We start from the raw sequence: 14,277 nt of genomic DNA, 5'->3' as shown, positions 1-14,277 counted from the left end.
CACCCGAAGCGCAGACTCAGCCACCCACCTTCCCATCTTACCTTTACCCCCCCTGCCCCCGCACGCTGACACCCCCACTGCTAACCCTGGAGACACCCCCACAAGAACTGAAAAGGCTGGGACTTGGACCCGAGAGTCCTGCCACCCGCACTGCCTTTTTGTCTTGCAAAATGCTGCTCAAGACCTTGGATTTTTGCCGTAACTTTTTTTATTTTGGGAAAAATATACAAATCAGTTCTAAATAAACACCCATCCCCCTCCCTTAAACAGTTACAAGATGTGCTTATACTCTATTTTCCCCTACAGAGTCTGTAAAGAAATGGATACAATGCTTTGGTAATTCCCTGCAATTCGTGAGCATTGCATACTCTTGAAATACCAATCTAAAACTGCAGCTGTTCATAACATACCGAAGCAGCAAGTTTTGCCTATGCCCCACTCAGGTTTTTTTTTCCCTCCTCCTTTTCTTCAAGCCACCAAAGGACAATATTGCAAAGGGACAAAACAAAGGGATGTGTGTCTGCTTCCACAGCACCCTCGCAGACATTCAGCATCACCCTTCCTAGGAACAGGCTGAGAGATGAAGCCACTCCAGGTATGCCGGGTATCTACTTACGTTCTTTGGGAAACAGCAATTTGCAGATCAGCACAAGTGACATTCCCGTTTAAAAAAAAAAATAATAAAGAAACAAAACCAAACCAAAGAGGTATTTGCTCCAGTTCGGTTTTCAAAGATAAAACCAAGGTAAGCCAATACTGGAGCTCAAAGAAAAGACACAGTACACAATGTGTTGTGTAACTGTGACGCGTGTGACCAGAAAGGACAAATTATTACACAGCAAATGCTGCTTGTCCGCACAGATCACAAGCAAAGGGCACCAGCTTTCCCCATCGGGCAATTGGAGTAAGGGCTTGCCAACACCCAATGACTGCAACCCTGAGCAGCCCTAATTAGTGTGTTACACGCTGCTTTTTTTTTTTTAATTGCTATTTGAAGGGATACAAGGACTAAACACCACCATCCTATCGCAGCCCACGTCAACTGTCCCCACTGTCTTATAGAATGGCACTGCACGATGAGCACAGCAGCTTCCCCTCCCACCCTTGCAGACAGCTAACCTGCTTTAGTTAAACTCACCCGAAAATCTATATAAATTACTACCCTATGTCAACAGACGCTGTTGAAACTGGAAGTCACCTCTGCCAGAGAGGTTATTTTAAAAGCACAAAGGATATCATTTAAAAACAACTTGCATTTCTCCCCCCACCAACACAAAGCGATAATGGAATAAATCAACTTTCCTTCACATTAAAGAACAAGTTCTTCCTTTGGAGTGGAACTGGTTTCTTAATTACAGTATTTAAAATGGCTATTAAGTTTGGAATTGCCACTTTTCTCTTACAAGAAAAAAAGGGACAGGTAGATGCCAAGGGAATGTAGAAGAAAAACCAAGTAACAGACACAAGTATATCTATGGTTCTTGACAACATCAAGCTCCGAATTTCTAATGGAAAACCAAAGTATAACTGGCAAGGGTTGGGGGAGGCAGAAGGAGGAAGCAGCACTGGTGTCAGAGCCGAAGATGCAAAGATTTGATGAATCACGGACCTTTAAAGGAAGTCCAATCTCTAAACCACATCTTCATTCTCATTTTGCTCAGTCTTCCTCAAGTTAGCCTGATTAGCTGTTGTGGATGGCGTGCCAACTCCAAAGCTAGAACTGCACGGGTAAGAGTCAGAAAAGCCAGAAGTATCTGCTGAGGAAGACCACGCCCTAACAGCAAAAGGGTCAACAAAGATGACGCCAAACATGCAGGCAGCTGGACAACCACTCCAAGAAACCACTGCCAGCCCCTGAGGCTTAGACACAAGCAGCAAAGGCCTTGTGCAAGCAGGCATTCCCACTACTGGCCTTCATATGGTCCCAAATAAGACTGTGAACATGACACGCAGGCAGAAAGATGTTTGATGAGGTGAAAGACAGTAGAACCTCCCTTCTAGAAATAGTAAAAAAAGGCATTTTTTTCCCCTGTATGTAGACATTTAAAACATCTTCTCCTTTTCCCCCCCCAATAAAACCTGCTGAGGATACAAGCATAGTCATCAAAAAGAGCAAGTCTGCTCAGAAGAGCTCTTAGGATTTAACTTCCTTACATACAAGCCTGTTAAACTTCAGTAAGTGTTAAAAACTGGAATCTGATATCAGCTCCCTGTCCCGTCCCATCGCCCCCCATATAGATTTATCACATACACGCACAGAGTACTACGTTCCCCTTTTATGGATTAACTGTTAAAAACGATTGTTCTAAGCCACAGAGATTGTGAGGTCTGGCTGTCATAGAGAAGCTGTTTTCCTGTAGGGTTTTTACCTGATTTGCAAGGCAAAGCTCTACTGCTCCCATATATTCACTACAAAACAAAAAGGAATCTTTTAGGGTGAGCCTAAAAACCCTGGCCCTGTTGGCTCCAGACTCAGAGGTCAGTTCTTGGCTGTTCGGAGCTTCCTGCGGAAATAGTCAGGTGCTGCGTCATACAGCCAGTCTGCATCGACCACGCACAGGTCCCGCATGTAGCACTTGTTGGTGTGAAGCAGCCCATTGTAAACCACGCAGGCGGGCTTGCAGTGGAAGAGCACAGAGGAGGGGTGGATGGCCACCAGCTGGTGAGAGTCCACTGTCCTGTAGGTGCCATCCAGCTGCAGCTCCGCGGCGTTCATGAAAAGGCTGTGAGCCAGGCAGCGGCGGATGTTCCCAGTGTCTGAGCGGGAGGACTCGATGGGCATCGACAGCTGTTCAGCAGCGAGAGACATAAGAGTAAGCGAGTACATATGCGCAGCCCCACGGCACTGTTGGGTCAGAAACCCTGCTAGCATGGGAAATACAAAAGGACCGCTAGGAATTCAGCTCAGGAAGACCTCAGGCTAATCCAGACTAATAGCAAACAAAAGATGTGCCATGGAATGGATTGAGACTTTCCTTCTGGGAGCAAGTTTTAGGCCAACTAGCATTTGCAGTGGGACAGGGATGCCAAACGGTGGCTTCCGTGTCACATACTGGCTGCAAGCGATTTAGCAGCAGCTCCCACGCTGCGCCTTACGCTCTGTGACTGGCAGGGACAGCGCTGATGTGAAAGCTGCTGTCCAACTGAATGCCTGGCTCTGTGAAGAAGCCAGTCAGCATGGGCTGCTGAGGCTGACATCACTCAGTGGCACACACAGCACAGTCACATCTACGCTAGAGCAGCAAAACCCGCTAGGAAAAACTGTCCTCTACCTGAGAGGCTTTCCCAGAGCCAGAGCTCTGCTTCTCCACGTCTCCTTGACACAGTGAGCCCTGCAGCTCTGAGATTCTGGGATGCAGCTACAGACTCAGGAATTTTACCTGACTATTCACGGGAGACTGGAAATGTAACCACATTTTCTCACTCCCAGGACCTATTACGCAGCAAAATCAGTTTGGGAACAAACAAAAAAAGACAAAGAGGTGAAACAGAGAAATACAGTATAGCAACAAGTTACCTTTACACAAATGTCCCTGAGCTGAGCTCTGACATCTAACACAAGCATCATGTTCCTGCAGTTGACAAAGTTCTCTCGGCACCATACCTGCAGCAGAGACACAAGCAGTTAGAAGGGGCCATTTCTTCACCCAAGCAGCACGGCAGTCCTTGGACACCGTGAAAAGTAGAATCCTCCAAGCACAAAATCTTTGTCAGAGAAAAGGTGCTAACCCATTTCCTGGCCATATTTCTACTCCTGATTACTCTCCTCTGTGTACATTCCCTCCCACAGTGCTAAGAAACAGCATGTTGTTCTCTTCCCGCTCAGAATTGCTCTGCAAGACCACTGAGTGCTGCAAAACAACGCTTGCTATCCCACAGGTGGTGAAAACAAATGACATAAGAATGACAGATGCTGCAAGGAACGGGTACACAAGCCTAGAGATCTATAAAAACTGACAAGTTTATAGGGTAGCATAAATCAAAATCTGCCTGCAAATATGCTCAGTGTTTTTGCAAAGAATCCTGCCAAAAAGCACGTTTAGGTATTTATCAGAAAGTCTCAACACTCTCAAGCTCCCTCCTGTTTCCAGCTGGAACCAGGGAAGGAAGAGAAGGCTCTGATTACAGAACTGGCCTCAGGAAGCTTTGATAATGAGTTTTGGTACGGCTTTCTGGAGGAACCTTTGGCACTCAAACAGCTTTCTCCAATTACCCAGTTGTAAAGGCTGTGTAGGCCCTCTCTTCTCCTTGCTTTAGAAGGATGCATACTTCATTAGCCATGAAAGATGCAGACATCACTCCACTGTATGCCAAAAAAAGCTCCTCACCACCACGAGCTCAGACAGCACTGGCATCCCCAGAAGCATCCTACCTTGTTGCCACCAACATTTTTGAAGGCCCTGTACACGCTGAGCAGGGTAAGATAATCCCCTTCACTGGAGATGAATTTCTTCCTGATGGATTGCACTTCATCCCGCCTGGCAGGGGGATTGTAAAGGACACTGTCCACTGATAACAGGGACACGATGGTCAGGATCTCTTCTGTACAGTGGAACTTGGGGGACACGAGGATGGTCTGCAAATCACAAAACAAAACTGATCTTTGGTCGACCAAATCCACTTCAGATGGGCAGACTTTTCTGCTCACTGGCAGCCCAGGAACTTTACCAAGCACTGTTTAGGACAATTTCATAAACAGTTGGACCTAGAGACAACTGTAAGTCCTTCTACGGACCCACCACACACCTTTAACAACAATTGTCATGCTTGTTCCTGAGACTGGCAAGTTCATTTACAGTACAAACATGGTGACCAAAATCAACTACAGCATCAGACACCTCATGAAACTGCTCAGCAGTGCTACCAGCCATCCAGGAAATTGCAAGGCAATTAGTCTCGTTTCAGCTTCAGAGGTGCCAGAGGAAATAAATTATCTCTTAAAAAATCTCCCTGAATTAAACAAATGACAAGCAAACCAGCACAGCTGCTGTAAATAAAGCTGTGCTTCACTAATGTATAGCAAATATGCTAGTACAGCTGCAGGCACCCCAAATTCCAGACCTCGTTTAAAGAGTTTTAAAAGGGAAATGCCAGTGGTACTGGGGAGAGTACATGAGATAAAAATCAGCTAATTTTTCTGTAGCCTTTACTTTAGAAAACTTTGGTTCCAGTGGAAAGGCTGCCATCTTCCTTCCCAGAGGGGTTAGGACAAGTTGATCTTTCTTTCGTTCCACAGCTCCCAGCAAGTCCAGCTGCTCAATCGCTGCTTGAACAGCATCTGTCAAAACAAGGATGTTCAGGCTGTGAGGGCTGCGAAGGATCAGCTGGTACCATCACTGCCTCCTTCCCCTAGCCAGAGGGACAAGTACTTTCTGTTTAGAGAAATTAATGCCCCAAACTATCATTTATCCCCCTCTATCCAGTGGAACAATTACCTTTTCCAATTTAGGTAGCAAAAACAGAGGCAAAACTAAAGCTGACACCTCTAGCTTTGAGCAGAGGCTGTGTGAGATTCTCTACGGCTTTCCTTGGCAGTCAAGCCACACCTTCATGTTCTTTATGACTCAGAACCGCTCCCTGTCCTGTTTGGAAGCTATAATTTCCAGCTCTCTGCCGTAACTATGGCTGCTCTGATGAGACTGAGCACAAGCAGTGAGCACTGAATGAGTCTGAGACTTCTGGACCACCAGGAGAAGATGCAGCAGAGAAGACTGCTCCTCCTTCACAGCTCTGACCTTTCATCTCCATCTTCTATGGCCTGCCTGAAGACATTAGTTTTAAGAAATTCCTCTGACTTATTTGTCATTTTTTTCCAAGGCTGCCTTTGTAACCACTTACCAGGAGATGGTTTGGACATGAAGTCAAAGGTGAGCACATTGGGAACCCTCAGGGCCAGGAGCTGAAGCATCACGCTGGCCAGGTTACACCTGCACAGGCAGAATAAACAACTAAGATTGCTCTCGCCTTTTTTTAGGAAAAAAAAAAAAAAAAAAAAATCCCTTTTTTTCTTCTCTTTGCCTATAAGCTGAGATGGAGTCCTCAGATCCGTGCTGCAACTTGACAGAGACTAGTGCAATGCTGGCTGGTGAAGCCTTAATTCCTAAACCAGGAAAGGTAAGAGGCGAGTCCAAGATTTGGAGGAAAGTCAAGAACTATTGCCCACGTGCATTCAGACTCAGAGACCAACTATCCACCCTGAGCAAATGCTTCCTAGTTTATCTGTTTAGTCTCCACAGTTCAATTTTCTTAAAAGTCAACCAGCCAGACCCTAGATCCATTTTTTCTGTTCAGTTCTTTACACATCTCCATCTGTAACAGTACATAAAAAAGGCGTGGCAAGAAGTATGACAGTATCAGGGTTCTGTCCTCACCTCTGTATCTCAGGTATTGTCATTTTGTCAAACTTCTCAAACTCGTCCTCTGTGTAGAGCCGGTAACAGATCCCACTGTCCTCTCGCCCTGCTCTCCCTGTGCGTTGCCAAGCCTGGGCCTTCGACACCCGCTGGACTGCCAGCATCTCCAGACCAGTTTCTGTGTATGGAACAGCATCACTTCAGTCAATGTCTGTATAAAGCACAGCTTTGAAAAACAGGCAGGATTAACAACAAAAAATCCCAGTGCCTGCCATTCAAATACTGCTCAGACTTTACTCGGTAAGAACCCTGAAGCAAAGCTAACTTCATGGACACAGCACACGACAGAAGAGATTCGTATTTGACAGGTTTTATACCCCCCCACATGGCTGGTACTCAAAAATACAACCAAACCCACGCCAAAATCCACACCTACAACCTAGGATATTAATTTAGATGGTGCAGAGGGTGTTTTAAATCAGCTCTCAGTGGGGCTCATTGCCTCAAGTAACTTCTACAAAACTGAAAACAATCTCTGCATCATTCCTTAGAATTCCTCACCAGGGCTGTACTTCTTTGCTTTGACCATGCCCGTGTCCACAATGTATTTTATTCCCGCAATGGTGATGGAGGTTTCTGCAATGTTGGTGGAGAGGATCACTTTGCGACAGCCCTGGAAGGAAAAGCAAACTAAAGCCAGTCAAAAGCCACCTTAGATTAGCTGCAATGAAGAAACACTGCTACTTTTGGCCAGCATGGGCCAAACCTACATATCACTGCAGCATGTTATGACCACACACTATGCTGGCTATGCCAGCTCTCATAAATTAAGATAATCTCAAATCAGTTTCTAAAATATGTGCTTACACTTGCAATAAAATACACCACTCAGGACAGCTGTTACCAATATGCCTTTAAACCATTTTTGTTTCATTTCTGGCACAAGTACAAGGCCTGTATTCTTATTTATCTGCCAAATAGGTACAAAAGGACCTGATGCAGCACAATTTCCTTTTCTCATGGCCCTGCCAAATATGCCCAGGTTTTTAGCTTTCTTAGTGTTTTTCTCATTAACTGCTCTAGATTTTTGTGATATGGACATAAAATTCCTTTGAAATGGGGCACATTTCAACTCCTCTGCCCTTTTCACTCCCCTTAATCCTTCCCTCTTTTTATGATCCCAGATGACTTATCATATACATCTGTTCATACCATCACAGTTGCACTGTCTTATATCACACTGGAACCATTCAGCCTAAAGTCAATGGACAGTGCAGACTATTACCTACTATCACTGCTGACTGCTTTAACCCCTTAAATTCCACATTTCTTCCAAATGCTCACAGAAGCAAGCAAGCAAGCAAACTCATCCTGTTTACCCATCACATTCCCTCACCTTGCGGGCAGGCTGAAAGACACGGAGCTGTTGAGAGTAGGGCAGAGAAGCATAAAGAGGCATCACTATCATCTGTGGGCAGCCATCAGGGAGATGCTTGGCGATATCTCGACAGGTTTTGGTCATTGCTTCAATTTCTTCCTGACCAGTCAGAAACACCAGGATGTCCTGAGAAGGGGGTGCTTCCTGGAGCCAGAGGAAAATGCAAGTGAGAATTAAGATGGTTTGGACAGGGAGGGAGAATTGAGATTGTAAAGAGATGTCGGCCTGACAGCAAGTCAGCAAAGCAGGTAAGGAAGCAAAAAGAGATGCACATGTGGTGCAAGGTATGCAACAGCCTCAAGTTCCCAATGCATTCACCAGAAGTGAAGAGTAAACCGCATTTTGCAGGACTGAGTCTTAGCAGGATGGAGGAATCGCTTAAAGTCACGTGTCTGTTTCATTAAATAACTGTCCAGGACATGCGAACAAGAGAGCCAGGAAGCACCCAGGGACAAGCCAGTAAACAGAGAACTCTGGTCAGAAGAACATTTAGGTATTAGGTATGAATTGACATCAAGAGAGCTTTGCTTAGCAGCTTCCTTTCAACTCCAGCCTTGATGTACAAGTCCCAAAATCCTAACAGCAGCATTACTTTTGAAGCATTAAGCGCGGTTTAATTAAATTACATAACCATCTGGCAGTTTCGCATTCAAACGTTAGTCACAAATGCCTATAAGCCATTTAGTAGGTTTCTAGTTGCTCTGCAGTTACACTTCGACAGTAAATTAGAATTACCTTCACACTACTGTCACCTTATGCCTGGATTATCCCCCACAACCCAAGGCTCTTTACAGTTGACTGCTTCCAATCTTTCTTTTCACTTTTGGAATAACACCAACGATTGTCAAGCCCTCCCCTGAGCCAATCCAATTGACTAACCCAAGATGCTCACCAACTATCCACTTTTCCTGGAGGATGCAGTGAGCACCTCAGGGACATCTCTGATTTGGTAGCAGCAAGCTCAAGCCACCTCTTCTGCCACAGTAACCTGTCCTGTCAACAATCCACACCCCCAGAGAGGCACAAACCTGATGAGACCGCCATACCTGGTGGATCTGGAAGACTGACACCAGTGCTGCTTGGAGGTAATCACTCTGAGGCCGTTTGGTGTAAAAGATCTGAATAGGGTGCTGTCTGCCTTCTAAATAAAGAACAGGAGCTCCATTGAAGTACTGGGAGAACTGGTCAACATCCATCGTAGCTGACATGACGATCACCTTCAGTATGAAGCATAAGATGGGTTACCACTACAGTTTTGATCCAGCAGGACATTTACAAGTCAAGACTAGCCAAAACTCAGCTTCCTGAGACTGCTGCATGTTTGGAACAGCAAGAAGCACACACAGTTTGGGACAGAAGAGAGTGATCTTACCTTGTTAAAGCTATCAGCTTTGATATTACTTGTGCGTAACGTGTAGGTATGATAAAATGAGCAAAGACGCGTTAAAATTCTTTTCTGACATTTAATAAAGAGAGCTGAGTACCCACAAAGCTAGGCTGTAGAACAGTCTGTTGAATGAGACCGTACCAGGACCCTACCAGTTCGCTACATGCCTTCCCCATCAAAACCAACATGCTTTCACACACTTCATCATGTACTCACAAATTTATCCATTACATGTCCACCCAACACAGATCTCCTTCCCCAGTGTGAGCATATCATACAGCTGTCATATCAGACAGAGAGCACCCAGCAATGCATCTAGCCAACAGCTCTTAGGAAAAAAGGCAACACAGAGGTGACCAGATACCTTGTTCAGATGTGTCATATCAGGCCCACACATTGTAAATTGGCCAGCCTTAATTATTCAGATTAAAAAGGATTTTTTAGGAACAGAAAAACAGTCAAGACTGAAATCTCAAACACTTTGGAAAAGCCCAGGCGATACCCATTGCACTCAGAGTCCAAGCCCCATCCCTGCCCTTCGCTGCTGTCCTGGATGCACATACTTTTAGTGGCAGTTTGCCCAATTCCTTTCGTTTCTTCTGTGCAGCTTTCACCACTCCAAAGAGTACATCGGTATGGATCGTCCTCTCATGGGCTTCATCTAGGATGACAACACTGTACTTTCGCAGCATAGGGTCCCCAATAGCTTCGCGAAGCAGCATTCCATCTGTTAGAAACTTGATTCTAGTTTCATCAGATGTAAGATCGTCGAAGCGTACAGTATAGCCAACCTATGGCAGCCATCATTACAGAAAGCACAAGCACAAAGTTACTTGTATTTCTCATTACCATTGTAACACAAGGAAAGACTACAAAGCACCCTGGTCAGTGCTTCAGACAGAGCCAACTAGAACCCCGAGGAGGCTCTGGAAAGCGTAACAGTGTATTTGCAGTCTGTGAGCAGTTACTCTTGCAAATCTAAAAATCCACCCAAAGGATGCTCTCAACGCTGTACCCCAACTGGCTTTTTCCCAACTAGAACGCTCCAAGTTTGCTTTCCTTCCTCCCTTGCTAGAAACTGCTCGAGGCTCACCAAAGGTTTTACATTAGGTAAAATCTTTCTCCTCCATTCTTCTCCCACAGATTCACAGATCTGCACAGATCCAGCACTTTGCTCTCCTTGACAGTGATTTTTGATACTGGGAGCAACAAGAGAGGGCAATATCTCTATATTTTTTGTTTTATTCATTAACAACTATTTTTTTCAAATAGAGGAACACAGATAATAATCAAGTAGTAAAATACAACAGAGTTAAACACACACACACCCCCCACCCCCGAGCCACAAAAGCAGGTACACAGCCATTTTTTTCCATTCAGGCATATTATTAAATGAAGAGTGCCTATTACCCCTGCAGCTGTTTTTTATCTTACCCATTAGGCCCTGATACAGCCTCATTGACACTGCGGTACTAAACCAACTTTCTAAAGACACTGTAAAGCAACCTACCAGTTTCCCCAGCTGTGTCTTCTTCTCATCTGAGACTCTGGTAGATAAGGCTATAGCTGCTACTCTGCGAGGCTGGGTCACAGCAATGATGCCTTGGCGGCCAATTCCCACTTCATAGAGGTACTGAGGGATCTGAGTGGTCTTCCCTGAGCCCGTTTCTCCTAAGGAACATCAAGGGAATAGTTTTTCCCACTTATAGCATCTTCAAATGAAAGGTTCCAACTCGGTTTTTTATGTTAACTTTTAACCATGTTTTAGGATGGGGAGGCTGAAGACAGGAAGAAGTTCAACAGCTTGCCCAAAGTCACGCCATGAAGCTGTGGCAGGCCAGAGATACAACCCAACGCCTCGCTCTAGTTGCGTGACCTCTCCTCTACAAAACTCCTTTCACCCAGGTTCTCTCCAGCCACATTCTGGTTTAGAAACATATCTCAGTCTGTCCAGATACAAAGTGTTTGTTGTGTAACACAGCACACATTAAAAAGATAATCAGGCAGAGCAAGGAATAGACACTGATTTAGTTTTATCCGTATATTCACACTACGCACTAGGAAGTTTCAAAGTAAAGCTGTAAGCAAATTCAAGCAAAAAAATTTTGCCACAACAGCAAGCGGCACATTAAAGTTTGAGACTTTCTTAGAGGAGCACTCTGGGCTCCAACAAGCCAGCAAGCCTTTCTCTGTGCCTTCCTGAAATCAGAGACCATCCCTTCGGGCTCAGGTGAACATCTTCTCCATCCACACTGCAGGTGGCACATCTATAAATACTATCCCATTTCCCCCCAGGTGTATTTCCAACACAACCTGTGTAGACCCCTCCACCAAAGATGACAACCAGCAAAGGCACACAGACAGCTACCATCAACACCGGCCACAGCCCTGGCAACAAAAAGCGTAACTTACTAGGCACAGCGTAACGTGGCACAAAGAACAGTGCTTAGAGGCACTGCAAGTGAAACCCTCTTGAAGCACAAATGCATGGAAGAGCAGAGAATGTTATCAACATCACTGTCATTTTCCTGCACATTCTATTACAGCTTAAAACACATTTGTAACTCAAATCAGATCCCCTTCAGCTTTCTATTGGCCTGTTACAAGAATTTCTCTACATGAAAGAGCGTGAGGCGCTGGGAAACAAGAGCCCTGTACTCTCAATCCTTGCAAGAGAGCAACAGCACAGAGGCCACTGTGTCAGTGCAGTGAGAACTAACAAGAGGAGGAAGAAGCATGAAAAATTCAGGATGGCCACCAAGCAGAGAATTGGCAAGCCAGATTGTAAGCACTGCAGCCGCAGGCTGAAAAAAATCACAAGTGAGCTTTTTAGCTCACCCTACAGCTGCAAAATTTTAAGTGGTGTATTGTAGCGTACATTTAGCAAGCAGCAATGACAACCTCAGGATTATGCAGAGGAAAGGAGGTAAGTACAGTCGCATTTATCAGTTACTACGACTGATTTTTATTTTTAAGGGTTTGCTTGCAGGAGTGAAATACATAGCGGTTTTCATTCAATTCTAATAAATGCTGAGCTTTTAGACTTCCAGGTGGGAAGCTGTATGTCTTCACCTCCTGAAAGTCAGAGAAAAAGCTTGTTAGCTTGGACTCAACGAAAGCATAATGAAATTAGTGAATACCCCTGAAATTGTAGCTGGTGAGGCACCCCCCAGAGAGTAGGGTTTTGCCATTTGGCTTTAAGTTGACTAAATCCAGATGAAATGGAAAGAAGATTGTATATACTTTTGCCCTCTCCATAAAAATTAAGTCCCCAGCTGCCTTAACCCATCAAAGCTGAAGAATAAAAACATTTCCGAGTTAACCACGTTCCAGATTTACACCCAAACCGCTCCTGTGCACCTCTGACAGGCCCCGACAGGGCCACCGGGCCCGGTGCCAGCCCCGCGCCGGGGACAGCGACACCGGGCCCGCCTCCCCCCTCCCGTGGGCAGCGGCCGGGCTCGCCGGGGGCAGCCCCGTGGTCAGGCCCCGAGGAGCGCGGCCGGGCCGCCCCCCGAGGAAAGGCCGCCCCCATCCCCGCACCCACCGATGAGGATGGCGCTGTCGAGGGCGCGGAGCTGGCTCAGCAGCTTCCCCCGCGCCTGGAAGATGGGCAGGCTGCGGCGCTGCGAGTCGGCGTGCGGCGGGACGCGGCGCGGCGCCGGGGGCGCGGGCAGCATGGCGGGCCGCGGGGGGAGAGCCGCCCGCAGGCGCTTGGCCGGGGGCTGCCCGCCGGCCTGCGGCATCGCCTCACCGCGCCGCGGGGGCCTGCTCACGGCTGCCGCGCCGGCGCCACCGCGGGGCACGATGGGAGATGCGGGCCTGGCCTGCCCCGCCCCCGGGGTCAGCGCCGCCGCCGCGCCGGGCCCCACCGACCCCGCCGGGCCGGGCAGCGCGCCCACCCCCAGCCAGGGCCGGCCGGGCCCCGCACCGGCCCCCCCGGGCCGGGCCCGCACCGACCTCCTCGGGCCAGGCAGCGCGCCCACCCCCAGCCAGGGCCGGCCGGGCCGGGCAGCAGGCCCACCCACAGCCAGGGCCGGCCGGACCCCGCACCGACCCCCAGCCGCAGCCAGGACCGGGCAGGCCCCGCACCGACCCCCAGCCCGGGCCCGCGCCGACCAGCCCCTCACAGCCGCAGGCTCCAGCCCCGTGCTATGACATCGTCACCTGCCGGCCCAACACACTGTCACCGCACACAGGACACACTCCAGAAGGGACAGTGGTATTCAAACACACTTCGCGGGACAGGCTGCCCGAGAACGGTTTCAAGGACAAATAAAGCCCGGGTTAGACAGCAATCTGGCAGTAGCAGTCACTCTTGCCCCGCGGTACAAGCACCTCTTCAGAGTTCTTCCCAGACCTGTGCTACTCTTTACAGAACAGAGCACGATCTTAAATACTCCGCTGGAGTGGAAGGGAGCTCTGGGAGAGCGAGGACAGACAAGCTGTCTTACCACAGTCAGGAAGGGGCACATCACCTGGTCTGCTCTGCATTTACAGGTGGTTTCATCACCACTAACGTCCCACCAGCAAACTACTAAGAGGCTCTTAAACACTGAACTAAAAGAAAAGGGTTTGATCCAATTCCTGTCTCATAAACCACCCTGAAGCAACAATACCCAGAATATTTTTAGTACACCTAGAGAGTAAGATTTAAAGTCCATGGGTTTTTTGGGGGGGGAAGTCTCCCTTCAGTTTTTACAACCTTTAACAGATAAAATGCAGAATCTAATACACTGTTTGCGGACAAGGCATTTCCCCATGAGATCCCAACACATTCATCTCCAGGACTACAAACAAGTTAAAAAACCTGTAGCCAGTGTTCAAGAGCAGCAAAATCTGAGACTAAACAAAATAGTCTCATGTGTGTCAGGGGTAAGCCTATCCTCCCCAAATTAGGAGGAAGATGCAGTTTCAACAGTATCTCTTTTTATCCATGAGATAATCAATAAAGAGCTACCCAGTACAGTCTGTAGCGTCTCAGGAGTGACTGAACATGAGCTCAGCTGTGTTCTGAATTCCTTATGTGGCCTCTCATATCGCTATTTATAATCAACATAAGTTCAAGCTTAATACCCACTGTCACTGACCCGTGTTGG

The 14,277-nt window shown here is 47.2% G+C and overlaps 1 protein-coding gene across 1 annotated transcript; it reads right to left on the bottom strand.

The window, feature by feature from the left end:
- Window positions 1-185: 185 nt before the first annotated feature.
- Window positions 186-12,966, bottom strand: DHX33 (DEAH-box helicase 33). The gene is made up of 12 exons (XM_055796736.1): window positions 12,726-12,966; window positions 10,689-10,849; window positions 9,742-9,969; window positions 8,838-9,008; window positions 7,750-7,935; window positions 6,915-7,026; window positions 6,372-6,531; window positions 5,839-5,927; window positions 5,151-5,278; window positions 4,373-4,576; window positions 3,518-3,604; window positions 186-2,788 (listed from the first exon to the last, which is right to left on the bottom strand). The coding sequence occupies exons 1-12, from the start codon at window positions 12,922-12,924 to the stop codon at window positions 2,480-2,482; spliced, it is 2,034 nt and encodes a 677-aa protein (XP_055652711.1). The 5' UTR covers window positions 12,925-12,966; the 3' UTR covers window positions 186-2,479.
- Window positions 12,967-14,277: the final 1,311 nt, after the last annotated feature.

The sequence above is a fragment of the Falco peregrinus genome, chromosome 2, assembly GCF_023634155.1.
Source record: "Falco peregrinus isolate bFalPer1 chromosome 2, bFalPer1.pri, whole genome shotgun sequence".
Classification (NCBI taxonomy): Eukaryota; Metazoa; Chordata; class Aves; order Falconiformes; family Falconidae; genus Falco; species Falco peregrinus.
Note: the sequence above shows the minus strand (reverse complement) of the source record. Positions and strands in the feature narration are given on the sequence as shown.